Consider the following 23209-nt stretch of genomic DNA (forward strand, 5'->3'; position numbering starts at 1 on the left):
TCTGATATGCCAAAAAAGTACTAGAAAAACTGAAAAGCGTGAATTCTACTAAAATAAGTAAGTAAACTAAGTATTATTAAATTTTTAAATATTTGTTTTTAAACTCGGTGAAAGTAAGTTTTCAATGAGAGCATTTAATTTTATTTAAACGATAACAAATATTTAGCTTTTCATTTCGGTGAAAAGACATCTTATCATTTGTCACAAATTCTAGCATCGAAAAAATTTACTGTTTATAAAGTACATAGTATCATATGTGTTTATTAGCAGTATCGATATGTGTTATACATGTGTAGTTTACTTATACAATTTCATAAATTATAGTCAATTTACATTTTTAAAATACTCTTTTTCGTTTTTACCATAATTTGAAAGATTACCTATATGTCGAGTCAATGTAGTAGTTTGACAACTCTGACTGACTTATGTAAGTAATTTTGATATAGCGTATCCTTAATTTTAGATATAATAATTCATATTAAGAATAAACGTTTACGTTAAAGCTAAATGCCATTATTGACCATTCCCCTAAAAAATCTGCCTATTCTGAACACATTAAAAATACCCATATTGTATTTTTTCATCGATGCATTGCTTTAAAAAAGGTCTTTATTTATATTAGTTTCAACATTAAATGCTCAGCGAACGTTCTGTGCTGTGTGGAACAATAGCATATTCAAAGAGCTAATTATTACTAATTCCTATATTTTGGTGACACAGTCCCATATTACTAAATACTTTTTGTTAGGAAAAGGCCTCAAGATATGCTTTTGTAATCCAAATGCCTCATCTCCAAGAAACACGGAAGGTTGAGGCAATCCATTTGAATTAGGCAATTTGGTTGAGTTAGGAATCTTCACATGCCAATTTTTGGCCAAAACCACTTTCTTTAACTATATTACTGTCAGCATTTCGTCCGTAAGCACCTACATCAATAGCTATAAAAGAACAGTTTGCATCTGCTACGGCTAACAGAACTATTGAGAAGAACTTCTTATAATTAAAATAGTTAGACCCACCTTTTGGTGGTTTTCTAATACGGATATGCTTGCCATCGATAGATCGTATACAATTAGGATAGTTGGTATTTTTATAATATCGTTTTGCTTTTTCTAGCCACAATTATTCAGAAGGTTCCGGCATTTCCTGTGGCTGTAAAATACCCCATATAATGCATGCAGTTTCACTTATTACTGTCGATACCGTTGATTTTCCAACAAGAAACTCTTGTGCAATTTTTCTGTAACTTAGTCCACTTGACACGAATCTGGAAAGAATATTGAACTACCGATTATTTCTGTTTCAGTAAAAGACCTACAAAAAAAATGGAAGGGTTTGCGCGACTATCACACCAGAGAAAAAAATAAGGATTCCTCAGTCAAAAGCGGAAGTGAGGCAACAACAAAAAAGCAAGACACCATACTTGGACCTGTTACACTTTTTTAATGTTTCTAGAGCTAGCAACCAGACATCTGGCAATATTAGCGCCGAGACGTCTAGCGACAGTAGCGCTATTTTAGATAAAAATTATTCTACTGACTCGGTAGTTAACGTCAGTAGACCAAAAAAGATGACTGTGTTTCAAGAAGCACTAATTAACTCGATGGAAAAAAAGAGAAAACGATCCAGATATGAACTTTCTACTAAATATTTTACCGGAAATGAAGACAATGTCCCCCAACACAGAATTTTGAATTTCGGTTCGAAGTGATGAAAATTATTATAAATATAAAATATAGTGTACATAATAATTATAACGGTGGTATGATGCAAACTGGATGGACGAATGCCTACCAGTACCCACATCAGTATGGCTATGCGAGTGGAAGCAGCAGTACACCAAATGTGCAAAACTACCCTCGAAACAGTCCATCACATAGACATCCAGCCATCGTATTCCGTACCAGTGAAGGCGTAACACAATCTAGTGCATATGTTTCGGAATCTGATATCAGGAAATGGTTCTCTGAAATTCATGACTACTTGTCGCAAAACAACCTGCTAAATATTTTTAATGAGCCATCTAGGATCTATAATGGCGACGAAAGTGGACTCCAATTATGTCCAAGAACGGGTAAAGTGCTAGCAGAGAAAGGAACCCAAAATGTATATAAAGTTGATCAAGGTCAGTCTAAGCAGTCAGTAACAGTAATATTCACTTTTTCCGCTGATGGTACCGCGTGTGCACTTATGGTTGTTTACAACTATCAAAGAATACCTCAAAAAATTGCGGACGGAGTTCCCAAAGAATGGGGAATTGGTAGAAGTGAAAATGGATGGATGACATCCGAACTATTCTTCGAATACATAGCAAACATATTTCACCCTCACCTGATTGCCAAAGGCGTGCAATTTCCTGTCATATATTTTTTAGATGGACATAAAACTCATCTTACTTATGGTGTAAGTAAGCTGTGCAAAGAGTTGGTAATCGAAGTAATAGCTTTTTTTTTTTTTTTTAGAAGATGGAATCTCGCTGTTGGCCTTAAGGGCCTTTACAGCTCAGCTCGGGCTGTTTTGGCGAGCGTAGCTCGGCCAGAATGGCGTTTTGTCCCGCGGCTAGCGCAAGGGCGTCTCCTGTGAGACTCGAACCTCGGCTTGGGCCGTCGCGGGGCGGTCAATCGCCTGAAGGGCAGGACGGAAGCTCACTGGAGTGAGCGATGTGCGAAGTAAAGGTCCTCGCCTTCCCCGGTGAAGGCGGTTTTTTACCCTAATCTGTGGCTCCGGCCATGATGGGGCGAGGAGACGATAACGTTCCTTCTACGCGATAGCGCATTGAGCGGTCGGACAAGAAGTCGTGTACGATACGCACGAGTCTTAGTGGCACATTAAGGTGGTAGAGCTTGTAAACCAAGCCGTTGTGCCAGACCTTGTCGAAAGCTTTCGCTATGTCGAAGAAGAGCGCACCCGTGGCTCTCGGTTTCAGGGAGCTATTCATCCCGGAGAGGATGTGCTCCGTGATTCGATGGACTTGATGAACGCACGAGTGGGCCGGCCTGAAGCCAAACTGCTCATCGGGAATGAGCCCCTTATCTAGGGCAAAGTCTAGGAGGCGCTTTTTAAGTACCTTCTCGTAAAGCTTGCTAAGCGTATTGAGAAGGCTGATAGGGCGGTAACTGGTGGGGTTGTTACGGGGTTTGCCTGGTTTGTGAATACCAATGACAATGGCCTCTTTCCACTGCGCCGGGAAGGTCATATAAAATTCTACAAAAATGATACTATGTGACAGTACGTCTTACGACGTATACGCCTATAGACGTACTGTCGTGTTACATATATATTTTACCACGCGTTGTGACACTACGTCTATAGGCAATGTATGAAAAAAAGTAGTGACAAATCAGTAACAAACAGATGTAATAGTGTCCCCATCAACGTGTTAACCATGTTGACAAGGCAGTCATTCGCAAAGTGATTATGTACAGTGATGGGTGCACGTATCAAAATAGGAATTCTATTATTTCCAATGCACTTATATTCGTAGCTGCTAAGACAGGTATAGTCATAGTTCAAAAATACCTTGAGAAGGGTCACACCCAAACGGAATGTGATGCGATGCATTCCATATAGCGGCTATATATAATATAATAGAGCGGCATCTAAAAAATCATGAAATTTATTCACCAGCAGGGTATGTTGAGGCTTGTACTGCCCGTAATAATCCTGGTCCCTATAATGTCGTCCAGTTGTTCCAGACCAAACCAGTCCAGTGGTCTACACATTCTTCAAAAAATATAGCTCTCAACCGTATTTTTCTTCGATAAGACCAGGAAATAAGGTTGGAGAATCACCGACATACGTTGCCTTAAATATGAACCAGACGGATCCATAAAGTTCAAGCTAAGTCATTCCGAAGAATACCAATTACTACCAAGGAGAATTAATCAACCAAATGCCAATGATTGTTTTCAACAATTGTATCATTCACAATTACCCAGTACAACCATCTTCAGGAATTAAAATGTGTGCCTGCCAAATTAACGAATCTCCTAGGATAGAATTATTAGAGGAAACACAATGTACTCGACAAAATTTATTTTTCATGTTCCATGCAGCTTTTACTTCCAAGTTTAAATGTGAAAACAGTGATAGAGTTATTAGTTTTCATATATATTCGTTGAATTTAAGAAAACAAGTTATGGATATAGTTAATTCTTAAGGTAAATATAGTTATGTAAAATTTTATTCAATAAGCTGGCATAACCTTAATGGTGTAAGCATTAAAAAAAAATTTGTATCATTCAAAATTACCCATTACTAAGGCGGCCCCTAGATGATCAATTATATTGCACAATATTTCGAATCGTGCAATATAATTGACCGATTAGGCTTAATATTGAAGTGAAGATTACGCAATGATTGAACAAAAGTTTGAGCGAGTTTAATTTTTATTGTACCATATTTTTCCATTGCGTCGTGTAGGGTCAGTATTGCGCAATATTTTTAGGCTGTGATTCGTCGGCAAGGAGGACACACGCGCGCACGCTTCCCAAAAAATGGCAGAAAGAACCGTTCGAAACGAAACAAAAGTTAAGTTTCGTACGAAAGTTAAGGAAAGAGAGTTTATCGTTGAATGTATCCAATGGGGAACAAAACGCAATCTAATTACAGATGTCGCCACCAGCGCTATCCGAATATTTATAAATATAGTGGATCAAAGAAAAATTCCTGTAGTTCCATGTTTACCTTTCAACAAATGCTTGAATAAATTGTTTTGTGATCGGAGGTAGAGGCGTGTTTCCGTATGTCACGGAAATATTCAGCTGCTGGTGCATTGTAGGCTTTGTCTTCCTCGACTTCTTCAGCGCCAAAATTGGCATTCCGGTCATAGGCTTCCAACCTATACAACAAATATATTCCACCAGCAATGGCAGCATCGAAAACGATGTATTATCGACAGGTATTATTTACTGTTTGGTTTTCATGAAAAAATAACCATGTGCAGTTATGTGCCAAAAAAAAGGTAGTAATTGTGCTATCATCAATGCATCCGGAAGCAAAAATTAGTGATAGTGCAAAGAAAAAACCCGACTGGTCAAAAGCTTGAGTGGACACTATGGATAAAATGCTTGGTAGATATACAACAAAAAGATCTACTCAAAGATCGATTTTTTTGGATGGATTTTCAAGATTTTTTTATAATATTCTCGATGTCTCCTGCCATGCAGCAAATTCTTGCTAAAAAATCGTATGAGCGGCGATTATTTTATCGGCAATTAGGCAGAGAAAACTGTTTACTCCATTCGTTGAAAATCGTTCGCAGAATCCACAAATTGAGGCATTTCTCAACGAAAGTGGCGATTGAATCTTTTCTTGGCCGAGCTATCAATCCATATACGCAACCAACAACACCTTGATCATCAAGACCTGGGGTCTTGGGGACACAGCTCGATTCAACCGGAAGGAAAGATTACTGGTGTATGTTATACTTGTCTTCAAAGTGAATTCAAAAAACGTCGCAAAACGAGAAAAATGTGTTCAGTGGGTACCTGGGTGCCTGGTTATTGAACTAAGGAGGTATCAAGTTTGATAGTTAATAACTATTATAAAATAATTGATTATAAAAAAAATTGGGTTTCAAACCACTTAAATTTTTGGGGATCCAGATGGTTATACAAGTTTTTTTAAGAAAAAGTTAATAAATTCTATCTGCGAAGCTGAAATGGATACCCGGGTACCTGGTCATTGACCAGACGGTTAAATGTCCAATCATCCCTAAAACTAGGGAAAATATTATAAACTAGCAGCTTTAAGTTAATGTTTTCAGAATCAAAAAAGGTGGGCAATAAAGTAAATTAGTTAATTATGTATCACGTCTATAGGTGTTGAGAAAGGGGCAGCACATGGCCTGGGACCCAGAGTGGCTAGGTCTGCAAATACACCTCTGATCACAACTAACAATGTGTATTACAAGAAAAAGTTATTAATGTTTTCATTCAACATTAAAAACCTGGGAACTACCATCTTACTTCTATTGTTATCCAGAGACATGTAGAAAAAAGGGTCTGACAAAGTTGTCCTTTTTATTTGATTTTATTACCATTCAAATGAATCTGTGAGACATCTCGTAATATTTTGTGATTCCTGCACAGAGTAAAATAAAAACTTCACAGTTTTGAGGATTGTGCATTTCATCATCCATGAAACAAATAATCAAAGTTATGTGTTCATTGGTTATATTTTCTCCATACAAATGTATGTATAATTTCAAACTTAAGAAAGCAGTTTTCTTGCATTTACAGGTGGACATACCTTGTTCTCTTGATATGACACCCTTAGCCATACCCTTCATATGACAATAAATTTTATAAACAAAGAATATGGTTAAAAATATCTATTGGTATTTGACCAAAGGTATCTATCTACCTTTGGTCAAATACCAATAGATATTTTTTTAATATTTATAATTAATTGGTGGTGGGAAGTAGATACTTCAGATTTAATTTATGTTAAGAGACAAACCAAACCAAAGTCTTCTATGTTTAAAGTGACTGACTTATGTTGCAGTAAAAAATAAATCACCAGTTACATAATATAGTTCACTGTTGCAACCAATTAGTCTCAGTCTCCGGTATATTCCCAATAAGTGGTTAGTCATAAATAGAAGACAACTGAAAAATGCCTTTTTCAAATCAAATGGCAAAAATAGGCAGAACATGCATGTGGAGCAAGAGAGTCTGGAAAACTTCAAGGAACCCACCATTTGAAATGTCCTACTCATTAGGAACACTACTAGACTGAATTTGTGCTGACACAGTATTTAGAAAAAATAATAACTGTTCACACAAGACCTATACTTACATTTAGACTTCACAAAGAACAACCACAGCTCATATTTCACAGAAATATTAATAATAATCCATGGAAATTTAATTTAATTCTGTAGGTGTAAAACAGGACATTATTACAACAAACTTCCACAGTTTGCAAATATTAAAGAGTCAGAAGTTAATTATACCAATAATTCAGACAACTATACATATGAACAGGAATCAATCTAGTACTGATTTTAGAAAACTTGCTAGAAGACTTTAAGATTGTATCATTTACCTAGTGAATAATAAAAACTATTTTCTTAGCTACTGAGCTTTTACACTGACTAAAATTTTTTAAATTATCTTAAAGCAAAAAACAATGGATCGAGTAACCGTGTAGTCGACTCTGAATATTTCAAAAAACAAACAATAATAAGTACGAATCAAACGATGATTGGGAGAACAAAGACGAAAATACTTATTTCATGATGCCTTACAACGCATAATTTTACGTTAACAATCTGTTCAATAAAAAAAGGAATTTTTCATCTTAAATATATAGAAAATAAGCTTAATTAAACTGAGACGTTACAAAAACCTTAAAAGAATTAACTAATATCAAAGGCAATTAAAGAAACTCACGTTAATAGACTTCACTCTCAAGAGTCAAGTCTCAATTGTCCACAGCTTATGTAGTGGGGATGAATGCATAAAATGCACAGATTACTTTTTTGTATAGATTATAGTGCTAACCAGTAAACTAGTAATGTTAATGTTTATTTGACCGTTCTAGTCGAGTTTACTGTATATTATTCTATTATATAAAAAAAACAATGCTTGTTAATCACACCATCCAATTACTCGAGACGCCTTATCACAATTTACACAAAAGTATAAAAATTAAACTTTAAACTTCAGTCATAAATAACAAAAGTTTTTTATTTATGAACTAATCTTAATTTTATAGTATTAAAAAAGCATCAAGCATCACAATTTGATAAACAAAATTACGTATAAGCAAAAAAACCATATGACTGTTAATAAGTTCCCTCATTCACACAGATGCTAAATCACATAGACCCTTGCCGTGAATTAAAGATTTTTCGTTATCTAGTAAAAGTAACACATTCTAGACTTTATTACTCTTAATTTTAAAGGACTCAAATCTCTGAATTTTAGCAGGCCTTACGAAAAGTATTTTTGTCTATGGCTGATGGACGCAATAAAAATTCAAAAGTCAATTTTTTTTAAGATGTACTAGTAATCTCACAAGCTGGAATACTCATACCATGGTGGGACAGCAAATGACTTTTCAAACTACACTTTTGCACAAATGCATTACCACATAATTCACATTTAAACCTTCTATCGTTATTATGTATCCTCATATGCTCTCTTAAGGTATACTTCCTTGCATATGATTTAGTACATATTTCGCATGCGTATTTCTTCTCCCCAGTGTGCTTCACCATATGTGCCTTTAGCGTTTTTCTATTAAAAAACTTGTACCCACATTCTACACATTGGTAATTCCTTTCCATCATGTGATTTTTTTTAATATGGGTCATTAAAAGGCTCTTGAGAATATACCCTTTGTTACATATATTACACTTATACTGAGCTTCTGTATTATGTACCTTCACCAAATGCTGGTTCCGTTGATAGTAACTTCGGAATGATTCATCACAATATGGACAATTACTAATATTCCTACAGCCTAAGTGAGATGTTCGTTCATGGTAGGATTTCTTAGCACGATTTGAAAATATTTTCTCACATAAATCGCATTTAAAACTTCCCTTAATGTGGGTAGTTTTGTGTGCATTTAGAGATCTCTTGGTAATAAATGTCGATCCACAATGGCATACATAGTTATTGTAGTGTACATTCATATGTTGTTTGAGCATTTTGAATGTTTCGTATGTTGAAGCACACATTATGCAGTTAAAACTATCACCTTTTGTCAATTTAAAGGGAGTTAAATGATCCTTAATGTCAATATGAATGGATTTATTGTGGCTATTCACTAAATGATCTTTGAGTTTTTGTAAATTTTCTAGATGTTCTTCGCATATTGTGCATTTCAGGTTAGAAACCTCTAGTTTTATTTGATAGTCATTTAAGTCCGATGGTGTGTATAGTTCTAGCCTCTGACTCTTGTGGTCCAATTCAGTATGGTGTCTAAGATCTAATGGATCTTCATAAGTCTTATCACAATATCCACAGATGAAGCCAACCAATGATTTGTCCTTAAAAGGCAATACATTTGAGTATTTTAAAAGTATTGCCAGATTTTCCTTATGTTTGTCTTTCTCATGTGGAGGTTTCCTAATTAAATTTAGCTCATTTACTGTACTATTTTTAATTTTCTTATCATCTGAAATATTTAACTTATTGGGGTAAACTCAATAATAATGACATTAAATTATAATTTTTTATGGAAAAATGATGAGATTAAACCGTTTGGCCTTTGTTGATTTTTAAGATAGATTTAATAAAAACTAGTGTTTTACATTCAAATTGTTAGTAACTCTTAGATTCATATTTTAATTTGCATCAAACAGTCAACTTAATATAGAAGAATTGGTTTTATGGCTCCTAAACTAAACTAGATTTATGTTTTACCGATGTTATAAAATACAGATCAGAAACAGTCAACTGTACAGAATCTTTAAGTAAGTTCATCTTAGATAATTTTAGAAGCTACTAAAAACCAGTTTCGCACTGTTTAATAGGTATATAAATGAATTTCATTCCTATATATAAATAATTTAAAAGACTACTCACTTGAAGTTCTTTTTATAAGAGCTAAATTTCTTTTAGATCCTCTTGGTTTTTTTATTTTAACTTTTTCTTTTGTTTTCTTGTTTAATTCTTCTTTAACTGAAACAAAAAAAAATTACAACCCTTTTTCTCCATATAAAAAAATGGTTATGTTAATGGGTTATGTATTTTTAAAACATGGGGACATACTGGGGGATTTTTGTGTTATTTTCATTGAAAATTTTCACCAACACAAACTAATAATTGTTTATTGCAATTGAATCAGAAGCGTAACAATTCTGATGCAATCTATAAAATATGTCAAATTTCAAATAGTAAAAATGGTTTTACATGTTTTCAAACTAGATTAAGGTAAGTATAAGTGGTGGTTAGGACACAACCATTTCTTATAAAATTTTGGCGACACAGCAGTTTAATAGTCACCTTGGTTCAGTCTTCAAACTCTTGTAACTAATATCTCATTATTTTTATTACAGCAGACACAACTAGACAGAAAGAGACAACAAGAGTTATTACAAAAGTGCAATAATACTGACATAGTTTTAAGTTATTTCGGGGATAAAAAGGTAAAATCACCTAAAACATCAAAATTACTTGACTGCTTGGTTTCCTTTGTCCATAATGTAATGTTTTTATTCTAACTATATATAATGCCTGAAAATTAGCATATGTAACTATTACACATTTAGTTTACACAATTACTACAAATATAAAGACATAACATATAGAAATAGATACTACCCAAATCTTTATCTATGCAAAGCACTTTTCATTAATAATATAAATTCATGTTTATAATTTATAAATTTTTTGTTGTTTAGGTTGTGGAAAATTCATTTATCTGCTAGTGTCAATACTAGCTAACTCACCAACATTTAAGAATATGCAATCTTCTGCATCATTACAATTCTCATCCTCAGACTCCATTTCACACTTGAGAGGTACTGCCTCAACTAAAATCAAAACAACTGCCTTATATTCCATTTACAGTGCGTGGGAACAAATACTGGCTTAGTTCTATTTTTAACATTTTCAAAAGCAAAGCAATTAAAGTGTAAACACCTGATTATCATGAACTACATGTGTCACTTACTAATAAAAGATAATAATCAACGAAAAAGATACTGTCTGACACCTAGATCCACTTAAAGTAACTCATTCCTAGTCCGAAAGACCCATAAATTCAAATCCTGAGATTGCATAAAACAAAACTCACCAATGTTAGTCGTGAACAAATGCTGGGTCTTTGTACACTTAAATAAATTTTATTATTTTGTGATTTGTCTGTAGGACTGATAGGCTATGTCAACCCTTTCAAGGGATAGGCACAGGCAATGCTCTAATAATTACAAGTAAATATATTACCAATTTTCTCCTGCAATACTCTAGTAATCATCTTTTCAGAATAGGCAACTTGCTGCTTAAAATCATGTGCATCTCTTAATCTTGTAATACATTTAAGGCATATTGACCTTGAATTCTCCTGTGCAGATAGCTGTAATGTAAATAAGTTTCTAAAAATCTCCAATTATTAAGCAAATCTAAGAACTTTTAAACCGTAATTACTCATATTTAGAAAAATGGTTGATTTAGATGCTGCCCAGTCTAAGTCAATCATTTTTCTAGATATCTTGTATGGTTATTTGTATATAGTTTAAACAGAACTGTATTACAGACAAGTAACTCTTTTATTTAATTAGCTTTTATACTAAAATATGAGGACTGTACATGTATAAAAAGAAATAGATATCTATTCAATACTCACATTAATATTAAAACATTCCTGAAGCATGTTTGAATAAATTTCTTTACTTTCGTCATTAATGTATGGGATATCAATATCTCTGTGCATTCCTTCAGCTAAACAACAACGGCAGACACTTGATAATCCCATTTGAATTATTTATTGTCGTATATTACATAAGAAATAATATAAAAAATATGTTATTTCGGAATATTAAAATGTATAAAATATGATAATATTAATTTATCCCTTAAAATGTATCAAATCTATCAATAAAAAAATTATTACCACAGATTAGTTTAGTAGAATAATGGAAGAGATATATAAGAGATAAAAATAATTAACAAATAATAGTTGATACGATAGGGGGTTTAGACAAGATGGCTTAACAGTAGTGTATGTAGAAAGTCTAAAACTAAATTTGTATGAAAATGACAGCTCGTGTCGACAGTCGGTAGCCTAGGCCCAAAAGGCGTGAGTCGGGTACAATAAGCGACGCGATGACAGTGCTACGAAAAAACACTAACGCTTTGCGGTACTCAACGGCCAATTAATGTTTCACGGCGTTTCATGTTTTGGCGTAATCTCAAAACCTGCTGTTTATATTCTCCAAAATTTTTTTAATGGCTACCCTTTAAAATGTCATATTTTGAATGTTTTAACGAAAATGTTTTTTTAAAATTATGAATAAAATGATTTAAACAAAAAACAGGAAAAAAATCTTAACTATACAGTTAATATTTTTAAGTTAAGAGTTTTAGTTTTTCAATGAATTAATGCGAGGATGACATAATATATGCAGATAAATATGAAAATGTCAAGAATGTCAGCAAATTTTATTATTTTGTACAGGTAAATATTTCTTTGTTTAAGCTATAGTTTTCTAAAATTCGGATATATATATAGGATATATATGTGTAGTGCCCTATGCTAAATTTAAAACTAAATTTTTAATTTCAGTGAGCGGACGGACGTGGCGAAGATGGTTTTATATAGTTAATTCTGTTGAGTCTTGCGCCGGCTAAGGTACCGCGCAAGCGAGATCGCATGTTATTGCCTATATATTCGCACGCGACTACCTGAGCCGGCCCGCGGCGACCAGCAGACCGCTTTCGCACTCCGTATTTGATAGTTGATATAATTTTTGGTAATTTTATTATTTGCGTTGAGGACTTATCACTCCGCTTAATTTTATTTCTTTTGCTGTGCCATTCTTCTACAAATTCTTTTACTTCTTCTTGTTTATACTTCTGTGACGTGTTCAATAAACTTTCTATTTTTTGTGCACTCGGATTTTCTTATTACATCCAATTTACATCGTTTCTCACCCCTATATATGTAGCGTCAGGCCCCGACATTGTTAAGATAACAAACACAAAGTTTTCTCCCAATCACCAACCAATTCTAATTTCAGTCTCTTAATTCAATACGATTTCAATAAACAAATTCAATAGGTAAATATTTCGAAGGCTACTCGGTAATTACGTAACGTGTGCACCGGGCAATGGTCGATGAACGACTGCCCGAGTTCGTAGTTAATGCTACACCCTCCCTCGCGAGGGGGGTGTTTTGTCCTGTTCGGGGCGTATGCCCCCTTCAGGTGGTGTTTTTTGTTCGCGCCCTGCTAATACAGGGCGGTACGGGGGCGGTCAATATAGCCCTTGGTGAGGGCTGCGGCGCGCGGGTAGACTCGGTCTCTACCCGCTGCGCGCAGCCGATGGGGTCATATCCGGGGTGTCAGATCCGGTGGTGATGATGATGAGGAGGGGGCCAAGGAGTAGTCTCGACGTGGCCCTGGTGTTGTGATGAGTGGTGGTATCGGGCAGCTTGCGCGGCTCGCGGTCAAGCACCGCCGGATGAGACCCCCGGTGGACCCGGGGGAGGCCCAGCGAGGCGACCAGCGGTCGAAGCCGCGGTTGCTGCCCTGGTGTCGTCGGGACCCGCGGAGAAGAGCTCACGCGGGGACTTGTATTGGTCGGGCGGCCTGGAGTGCCACGGCGCGATGTTTTGGAGGTGAGGATGTTGAGAGGCGTCCGCTCGATCAAACATCCTCATCGCGAGCCGTGCGACGAACTCGTCGATCGACTCCATCCGCAAGTCTCGCTATGGTGGCGTTCCTCACGTAGCGTGGTAAGACGGTGTTTTGTACGGTGCGCTGTCTTCGGCGGTTGGTCTCCTTGGCGTAGGAGAACCACGCCGGTGCCGCGTACGTGAGGTGAGGGCGCACATACAATTTATGTAGCGCGAGCTTGGTGCGGAGAGGTAGGTTGCCTGTGAAGAGTGGGCGTAGTGTGTGCGCCGCCCACTTGGCTCTCCCTACAGCCCTGGAGATGTGGTGCGTCATGGTCAGACTCCGGTCTATGGTGACCCCTAGATAGGTGACCGGCGTCTTCCACGGCACGTCTCGATCCAGGAAGCGGTGGTGGCAACCTACCCCGGCCGAAGGCAAGAGCCTGTGTCTTGTCCGGGTTGGCAGCGAGTCTCCACTTGTCCAGCCACTCTGGCAGGAGGTCCAGAGCGCGTTGGAGTTTTTGAGCAGCGTGAGAGGCCCTCAGCGATGACGCCACGTACGCCGTATCATCGGCGTAGAGGGCGAGTGTGCACCCATCGGGGCACGGAACGTCGTCGGTGTACGTGGTGTAGAGCAAGGGCGATAGCACGCTGCCTTGCGGGACGCCCGCCGTGATGGGTCGCGGTCTCGACGCAGCCTCTCCCGTCGCAACGAAAAACGTGCGCTCGGTGAGAAAGGCGCGGAGCACGGCGACCATTCGGCGAGGCAGTGGAGACTCGATGAGCTTCAGCACGAGGCCGTCGTGCCAGACACGGTCAAAAGCCTTCGCCATGTCCAGCATAACAGCGGCGACCCCCTCCTTTTTGTTGAGGGCCGAGGCTGCAGTCAAGAGCACCTTCGTCAGCTGCAGCGTCGTGCTGTGCTCGCCGCGGAAGCCGAACTGTTAGGGCCTCGGCTGCAGGTACTGTTCGATCCTCTGCAGCAACAGCCACTCGAACAGTTTCGACTGCGTCGAGAGCAAGGTGATGGGTCGATAGCTCTCGGGTCGGGTAGAGTCCTTCCCGGGCTTCGATATTAAGATCACCTTGCCCTCTTTCCATGATCTGGGGAAGTGCGTATACCCGTGAAGAGGCGCGACAGCGCGACTATCCACCTCATGGGCAGATGGCGCAGCGCCTCGTGGGTGATGCCGTCCGGTCCCGGCGCCTTCCTGGGTCGCAGTCGTGAGATCCTCTTCCGCACTTGTGACGGCGAGAAGAAGATCTGGGCTTCGTCGGTAGAGATCGGGCACGTCAGCCACGCCTCGACAGCGTACACCACCTCTGCCACGCGCGTAGGGGACGTCGCGGGGTTCGGCGAAAACTGACGCTGGAGGTGTTCGGCGAATATTTCGGCCCGATCTGTGTCATCATAGGTGATGGCGCCGTTGCTGTCGCGCAAGGGACGCTACGGCTCTGGAGTCCTTTAGAGACCGCGGCAAAGTTGGTAGAGGCGAGTAGGCTCTGTGGTGGCCTCTCCCAGTGTGCACTCCCATGTGCGCCGTTCGTGTGAGGCCAGCTCGGCCTTGACCCGTTCGGCGAGGCGATTCAGCTGCGTTTTGAGCGCAGGGCAGCGGTTGCGCTGCCATTGCCTCCTGAGCGCGCGCTTGCGCTGAATCAGCCTTTGCACATAGGGTGCAAACAGAACTGGTGGTGCCCCGAATTGGAGAGACACCGTCGGAAAGTCAGGAGGCTGTTCAACAGAGCAGGGAACACACGGCTGCCAACCGACTGGGACAAATATACAATCGCGAGAAGGCGATTCAAAAAACTACTACGTATTAGGAAGCAGGAGTGCTGGAGACACTTCTGCACTAGTATCGAAAATAACAACCAGGCTAACAGAGTGAAATCATGTCTGTCTAAAGTGACAAACCACTCGATCGGATCCCTTAAAAAACCTGACAACACATTTACAAAAACAGATGAAGAAACTTGTGAACTACTTCTGGCAACCCACTTTCCAGGCTGTATAATTGCTAATGAGCAGTCATGGCAACCTTACTCGGAAAGAGCCACGGACAGCTCGGACTGGCAAGTAGCAGACAGAATAATCACGAATGAAAAGGTAGCATGGGCAATCAACTCGTTCCTACCATTTAAAGCGGCCGGCTTGGACGGCATTTTCCCTGGTCTACTGAGATGCAGTGGAAACTTAAGTTTCCGGGACACGTTATCGAAAATTGCAAAAAACGCGAATATAATAACAATCGCAGTCGTAATAACTTCAACCGTGCTAGCGCCAGTAGTAGCAACAACAACTTCCAACGCCCCGCAACAAGTCGTACAACTCAATATCCTCACCAGAATAGGGTTCATCACCTGGCAGATGATGAACGCGGGCAAGACGAGACAGACGGTCATTTAAACGAATAAGGGACTCACAGCGGTGCCCTGTGAGACCCAAAGTCTTAAAACAAAATCGGTCTTGGCATAATCACGGCACCCACCATTCCCCTGTATCCACTGCATCTAGAGCCAAGCCCTATGCACTTGTTGTATCCTCCGTATCCCTTCGCGGAACGGGAACCACTGAATCGTTTCTAAATAAGAAATCTGCCGTATCCACTGTATCCTCTGTATCCCCTCACGGAAAGGGAACCACCGAATCGTTTCTAAGTAAGAAACCCGCTGTATCCTTTGTATCCTCTGCAACGAATTCTTCCACTGTGTCTAATGAATCTCGAACTAGTAAAGTTCCAAAGCCAAAAGGGAAAAATCCTTCTGTGTCCTCCGCGTCCAACATGTCTGCTAAACATGTTACATTTAATACTAATATTCTGAAACCTACTAAATCCTCATGTGCAAAATCTGTTGACCAAATCCAAAATCAAAAACATACTCCGAGTCCTTGTCCTACTCCAATAATACCTTCAAAAGTAGGGTCACCTATAACGGAAAGAGATTATCCAGTCTATGAGGTAACCACAAATTCACAGAAAAGATACTTACCTCATGTTAGTCTCAATACCCAAGTCAATCCACAACCGCTTATATTTCTCGTCGATACAGGTTCTTGCGTAAGTTTGATAAAAAAAAACTCGATCACGTCCATGCCAATTCTTGTAGATGATATAATCCAACTCAAGGGAATAAATTCTAACAACGAAACCGTACCTACTTTAGGCCATTTTCAACTTCAATTATTTGTAGGCATTGACACAAACATCGCTTATCGATTTCATGTTGTAGAAGAAATAGATTTAGGTTATGACGGGATAATAGGTACCGATTTTCTCAATGACTTAGACGGCATTATAGATTACAATTCTGATATCCTAAAAGTCCGGAACTTCACTATCAAAATTGATTACAGTCGTCCTGTGTATAAGATATTTCCCCGTAGTGAGACAATAATCGAATGCACTGTCTCTAACCCGGAACAGAAAGTTGGAATAATCCTAGATCAACACCTTTCAGATTCTCTTCTAATAGCCAATTGCATTGTTTCTGTAAAGAATAATAATCGAGTTAATATATCTGTGGTAAATACATCAGAAGAGCTAATAACGTTAGATTCTGACATCAAAGTTAGAATTCAACCCCTCCATGCCAGTTCCTTCCAGGTAGATCCTAATATTACCTCTGCTAAATCATCAATTTCCCGTAGGAAAGAAGTACTGAACCGATTAAGAACTGACCATTTAAATGATGAAGAGAAAAACTACTTAACCGATATTTGTTCACAATACTTCGACATCTTTCATTTACCAGGTGACAAATTGACAACCACTGACCTCCTTAAGCACGAAATCAATACACACCCCGCTGAGCCAATAAATGTGAATCTTGCCGCTTCCCGGAGATCCATAAAAAAGAAATGGACAAACAGATTTCTAAGATGCTCTCTCAAGACATCATCAAACCGTCAACTTCACCCTGGTCATTCCCAATTTGGATCGTACCCAAGAAATTAGACTCTTCAGGGGAGACAAAATGGCGCATTGTAATAGACTATCGCAAACTCAATGACATAACGGTAGGTGAAAGTTAAGTGAAATCATTTCTAGGACTTGTCTCATATTATCGCCGATTCATTCCAAATTTCTCAAAAATTGCTAAACCATTAACTACTCTGCTGAATAAAGATGTTTTATTCTATTGGTCAATAGAACAACAAACAGCCTTTGATGATTTAAAAAACAAATTAATTTCCGCTCCTATCCTGATTTACCCAGACTTCACGAACCCATTTGTGCTAACATGTGACGCGTCGAATTATGCTATATCAGCAATACTATCCCAAGGCGAAATAGGTAAAGATCAACCTATTGCCTTTTCCTCTAGAACATTGAATAAAGCAGAGGTAAATTATTCAACAACAGAAAAGGAATGCCTTGCTATAGTATTCGGAACAAAAACTTTTAGACCATATTTATACGGACACAGATTTACTATCGTCACCGACCATAGACTTCTGAAATGGCTTTTTAATTGCAAAGACCCTGGCTCCCGGTTAGTCAGATGGCGACTGAAGTTAGAAGAATTTGATTATAAAATCGAGTACAAGAAGGGTAAAATAAATAGCAACGCTGACGCACTCTCTCGATTCCCAGTAAACCCAATACAAAGTCCTAATCATGACCACATTCCTTCCACTACAGGACAAAGTCAGCCTTCCAGTCCAATTACACTTGAGGATCTCGGCGAAATACCCCTAATACCCATTGACTCTGACAGCTTACCATCCGTAGACCTTCTTGATAATGAAGACCCATTAACTGACCTCTTGAACCCTGAAGATAGAGAACATCCACCTCAAAATGACGATCCTCTAAATCCACAAACTACTCAGAATCCCAAATCCCAAATCCATCTTCACCCGCTCTCAATAACGAAAGTTATTCCAACTTTTTGAAAACAATATCTAATAAATCGTTTAGTAGTAATGCTAAAATACAAGAATATAATGACCACATTCTCAAAACTAGTTGTAAACATATTATTATACCCACCTCAATAGACCTCGATGAATCGAATCCATATATTGAACAAATTTTGAGTGAAATCCAAGATCCCTCTGAAATTCTACAAAGGGAGAGAACACTATATACTTGTCTTTCTTTTGAACTTAACGGAAAATATATCTACTTTCTTTTTACTAAAGTCTACCATTTTGATAGCTGTACTTACGAGGAAATCTTTAAAAGCCTTCTATATACTAGGTCTATACTATCCCTTTCAACTACATCTTCCACAGATCACGACATTCAAGTAGCCAGTAGAAAGTCAGTATACTTTCGTAATAGCTTTGATAAACACACCTGGTCCAGAATTTACAATATGTTCTCCTATATTTTTACAAATACCAACATAGAAATTAAGATATACCACGACCGCCTCATATATCCTTCACCTTCGGAAATTCGTAAAGTATTACACGACAACCATGATATACCCATAGCGGGTCATCTTGGTACTGCACGCATGTTGAATAGAATAAAAGAAAAATATTATTGGAAAAACATGCGTTCAGATGTGGAAACCTATATAAAGAATTGTTCACTGTGTCAAAGTAATAAAGCCCTTAGACAGACGAATCGCGCACCCATGCAAATAACGACTACTTCTACAAGACCTTTTGAGCGTATTGGTATGGATCTAGTTGGCCCTCTGCCCGAGGCAGGTCTTCAATCTCTCAAATACATCCTTACCATGCAAGACGACCTTACTAAATTCTCTTTCGCGTATCCCATTGCTAACGCCACTTCTGAAGACACATTCGAATGCCTTGTCCATTTTATATCACTATTCGGTATACCTAGGATGATTTTGACGGATCAAGGCACCAACTTCACTGCAGAATTATTTAAGAAAACATGCGAATTCCTTAAAATAAAACAAATTTGGTCTTCACCTTATCACCCACAAACTCAAGGTGCTCTAGAAAGGAGTCATTCAATGCTCAAAGAATATTTGAAATCCTATGTTAATGATAATCACACAAATTGGCATAAATATGTTTTTAATGCCATGCTATCATATAACACGTCTGTCCACGCATCTACTAACTTTACTCCCTATGAACTCTTCTTCGGCCATAAGGCTTATATCCCTGACTCCGTCTATGAACAACCACCCGATGTAACTTACCCTGAATATATAAAATTCCTTCATCATAGACTTAAATTATCTAGGGAAAGGGCAACCGAAAACATCATTAGATCTAAGGAAATGTCTAAAGGTTATTACGATAACCATTCACGGCCAGTTAAATATCAAGTAGGCGACTACGTTTACCTTAAGAACCACGTGCGCCTACGAAAGGCTCTGTCACCCTTATGGAAGGGACCATACAAAGTGGTAAAGATTAATGGACGAAATAGTCTCACCTTGCTTATAAACCGACGCCATGTTACTCATCATTACGACGAGGTTAAGCTCGCATCTAGGTCTAGTTCACCAGATCAGTAAACACTAAATCTAATTATTAACTCCTTAAATTATTATAAGCCCTCAATAAGCCTCTGATAAGTTAGTCTAATATCTTCTATTCCTCTTTCAGCAATTCCTCCATGGCTCAACAATTCATCGAACAGATGGTTAATAGCCCCGGAATTTACTTCGATCCTATAGGCTCCCTGAATCAAATTGATAGTTATTCCAGTGTCGTAGTCCCTATAGATGTCTCATATATAAAAACTCACTTAATAAATTTACAACGTAGTATAAGTTATTCTAAATTAATTTGTGAAGAGAGTTTAGTGTTTAATCCTTTAGAATGTAAAAATCTATTTCAGCCTGTAATAATTCAATATGAGGATATGACTCGCTATAGCGAAGCTATACCAAATCTTGCCTCACATCACTCAACGAAAAGGAGTGCCTTAGTAGGTGTCATAGGTACTATCTCTAAGAAGTTATTCGGCACTATGGACGAAGAAGATGCCATACGCTATGATGGCGCAGTTAGAGAAATTCAATCAGATGAAAAGAAAATAGCTTCGTTTGTGAAAGAAAATATTATAGCTACGACATCAGCCTTAAAGACATTCAATAAATCGATTAATATCGTAGAATCAAATCAACGCGAAATTTCAGACGCACTAAGTGCTCTCCGTACGGCCGTCGAAAATATTACGATTGAATCTCGTGAATTAAAAATTCACTCTCGTGTCCTAGAACTGGTATCAATGATAGGAAATAATCTCTTGACTATATCTTTCAAAATACAAGATCTGGTGGAATCAATTATGTTTAGTAAATCCAACGCACTACATCCCGGAATATTAACTCCTAAAGAACTCTATACAGAGTTGATCAATAATTATCGTTTTATTCCACCAACTAAAAAACTTCCAACCCTACTCAGTCTTGAAAATATTCATACTATCTTAAATATCTCTACAATATCGGGATACATGATAAAGAACGAGTTAGTTTTTGTCCTTCATATTCCATTACTGAATCCCATCGATTTCCTACTATATCATAACTTACCATATCCAACACCGCATAATGTGGAAAACCCTACCTCTTATTCTACTATTATACCATCCTCTAAGTACATTGGCCTGAGTAATGATAAATCTCTTTATTGTAGAGTAGATGAACTCCAAAAGTGTAAAATAATCAATAGAAATACTTATATCTGCGATGACGTCATATCACCCACTTCTTCCGTAACTCCTATCTGCGAAACAGATATAATTACTAAAGCACTTACCTCTATTCCCGAAACGTGTAAAACGAAATTCTTCCATGGTCATTTTGAAATTTGGCAACCCTTACAACAGAATAGATGGTTATTTGTATTATCTGAAAAAGCTAAATTAAGCGTAATATACAATTTCACACAAACTGTAGAATTAGAAATAAGTGGAAGTGGAATTTTACACTTACCTGCTGGTAGTGTTGCATACTGTAAAGACTCCAAACTCATAGCAAAGGATTATCCAGTTATTATACTTAAGCCCTTAGAAATAAGCCTAGCCATACTAAATGACTCTTGTTGTAATATAGAGAGTTATTCAAATATAAGTACTCAATTACCCACTGTTCATCTAAAGAATATAGATCTAGATTCAATTATCTATGGAAAACAAAATGTCTTCAAAGATTTAGATAAGTTAGTAAATAAGCCAAATATTGTCCTATATGAAAACTCTTATAATATAATTTTAATTGTTGTAGTAATCTTAATTTTAAGTTACATTATATTTAAAATATGCAAATGTACTAGTGTTTACAGGAGATTCCCATTTAAGCAAAATAATGCATCCGCTCTAGATCCTGTCTCTAATTCCGTTCCAGATGATGTTGAAAGACGAAGTCCTGTTCCCCTATCACTTCGCATAAGCAAAAATTAAATACCTTTTCCTAACTCTCGTAAACTATCCCCTTCAGGGTATAAGTTTACTCTTAGTCGGGGGGTTGTTACAACTCCTCTATGCATCCTATATTGCTGACATACCCTGTGCTATATCCTCGTCATCATTTCTTCCCATGCATCAACAACCTTACATTCCCATCAAATTAGCCTTTTCCTAACTCTAATACGAGCGGACGTGCTAATATTTTATTTTCTATTTTCTTTGTAAATTGTAATCTGGGTTAATATACTTATGCGGAAATTATTATAATCTTTTTTTAAAAAGATCCCAAGCGATTTCCGCGTAACAGAACGCTGTGACTAGCGATGACGTTAAGACGCCACGATAGTTTTTGTTGGTGCCGCTAGATGTCTATACTAAAACACAATGTCTATCTTTGGCTACTTGTTTTATTTATCGTCAATGTTCTTGTCATTTAACTTTCTAAGTACTACAAGTCATTTTTGTCTATCAGAAGTTTCAGCTTTCTTTGGGACTACACAAATAGGTTAGCTCCTAGCAGAGTCAGAAGGTCGTATTATACCTTGTTCGAGCATTTTACTAATCTGTTCTCTAACTTCCTGATGTACAATGGAATGGTCTGGGTTTTCATCATGAGTTCTAATGCTGTTAGATTCTATAAGTGAAAGTTAATGGTTCGCCTTCAATGTAAAATATGTCAGCGTAGCGCTTACAAAGGGTTTCTAAATTTACTAGTTGTTCACTATTCAAATGGTCAGTTCTAAGTCTGTTTCAGTGTAAGAACTTCCTAAGTTAACGAGGTCGACTTGTAAAGGTTTGTCAATTGGTGTGTGTTCAGTGCCTTCGTTTGTCATATTTTCAACTTCTGATATACCAGTCTGATCAGACATATTAGTATTACATTTGTGAATAATGCAATTACCTATTAATTGATCTGGAATAAATATGTCACCATAGTCATGATGTATCGGTATACCAACTAAACGAGATGATTTTGCTGGTATTATTTGATCTGTATATCTTTTACATTGGTAACGTAATAAAGGATTTTTTGCAATTTCAGTGATTAATGTATCGTCTCTAAAATCAATTCAACAGTTTTCTAACAAATCTAATCCTAACCATTAAAATAATTATGAAATGTATGTATAAATAGTTTTATATTTTTAATATCATTAAATTCTCTCTCATTGTTACTCAAGAATGAGTTACTTCCAAAGGATCGTGCATTTTCGGAATATTACGGAAATATTTATCTACTGATTCAGGGCTTCTGAATGATTGATTCACGCCTGTATCACTAAGAAGTTTTAAAGGTGTATTATTAATTTTAATATAAGGTTCTTTTTTTGATTGTACTTTTCTACCGTTGGAATGTCTTGGTTGAATATCTTTACTAGTACTAGGCATATGACTATCATAGCGAATATCCTCTATTGGTGGTAAGTCTTGTTGTTCATAGTACTAATTATTATTAAAGTCAGAATTAGCGTATTGCCCAAAATAGTCATTATTGACATAGTCAGTATTACAATAATTATAGTCAACATAATCATTGTCGTATTCATAATCATTGTAATGAT

The 23209-nt window shown here is 37.5% G+C and overlaps 1 protein-coding gene across 3 annotated transcripts; it reads right to left on the minus strand.

The window, feature by feature from the left end:
- Positions 1–339: 339 nt before the first annotated feature.
- LOC123718013 (oocyte zinc finger protein XlCOF6-like) lies at positions 340–11516 on the minus strand. 3 transcript variants are annotated; one of them, XM_045674356.1, is made up of 5 exons: positions 11305–11516; positions 10905–11034; positions 10409–10492; positions 9543–9638; positions 340–1267 (listed from the first exon to the last, which is right to left on the minus strand). In XM_045674356.1, the coding sequence occupies exons 1-5, from the start codon at positions 11431–11433 to the stop codon at positions 1248–1250; spliced, it is 459 nt and encodes a 152-aa protein (XP_045530312.1). In that variant the 5' UTR covers positions 11434–11516; the 3' UTR covers positions 340–1247. The 3 variants fall into 3 exon arrangements, with proteins under 3 accessions (XP_045530312.1, XP_045530309.1, XP_045530311.1); XM_045674353.1 differs by lacking the exon at positions 340–1267 and adding an exon at positions 7993–9132; XM_045674355.1 differs by lacking the exon at positions 340–1267 and adding an exon at positions 8827–9004.
- Positions 11517–23209: the final 11693 nt, after the last annotated feature.

Source organism: Pieris brassicae, chromosome 14 (genome assembly GCF_905147105.1).
Source record: "Pieris brassicae chromosome 14, ilPieBrab1.1, whole genome shotgun sequence".
NCBI classification, from domain to species: domain Eukaryota; kingdom Metazoa; phylum Arthropoda; class Insecta; order Lepidoptera; family Pieridae; genus Pieris; species Pieris brassicae.

Excerpts from the sequence above, each read along its gene's own strand:
- LOC123718013 (XM_045674353.1), bottom strand. The coding sequence starts at position 11,433 with ATGGGATTATCAAGTGTCTGCCGTTGTTGTTTAGCTGAAGGAATGCAC. Across the intron at positions 9,639-10,408 it reads TTGCATATTCTTAAATGTTG|TTAAAGAAGAATTAAACAAG; the intron begins GTGAGTTAGCTA and ends TTTTTGTTTCAG. Across the intron at positions 9,133-9,542 it reads TCTTATAAAAAGAACTTCAA|ATGATAAGAAAATTAAAAAT; the intron begins GTGAGTAGTCTT and ends TAAATATTTCAG.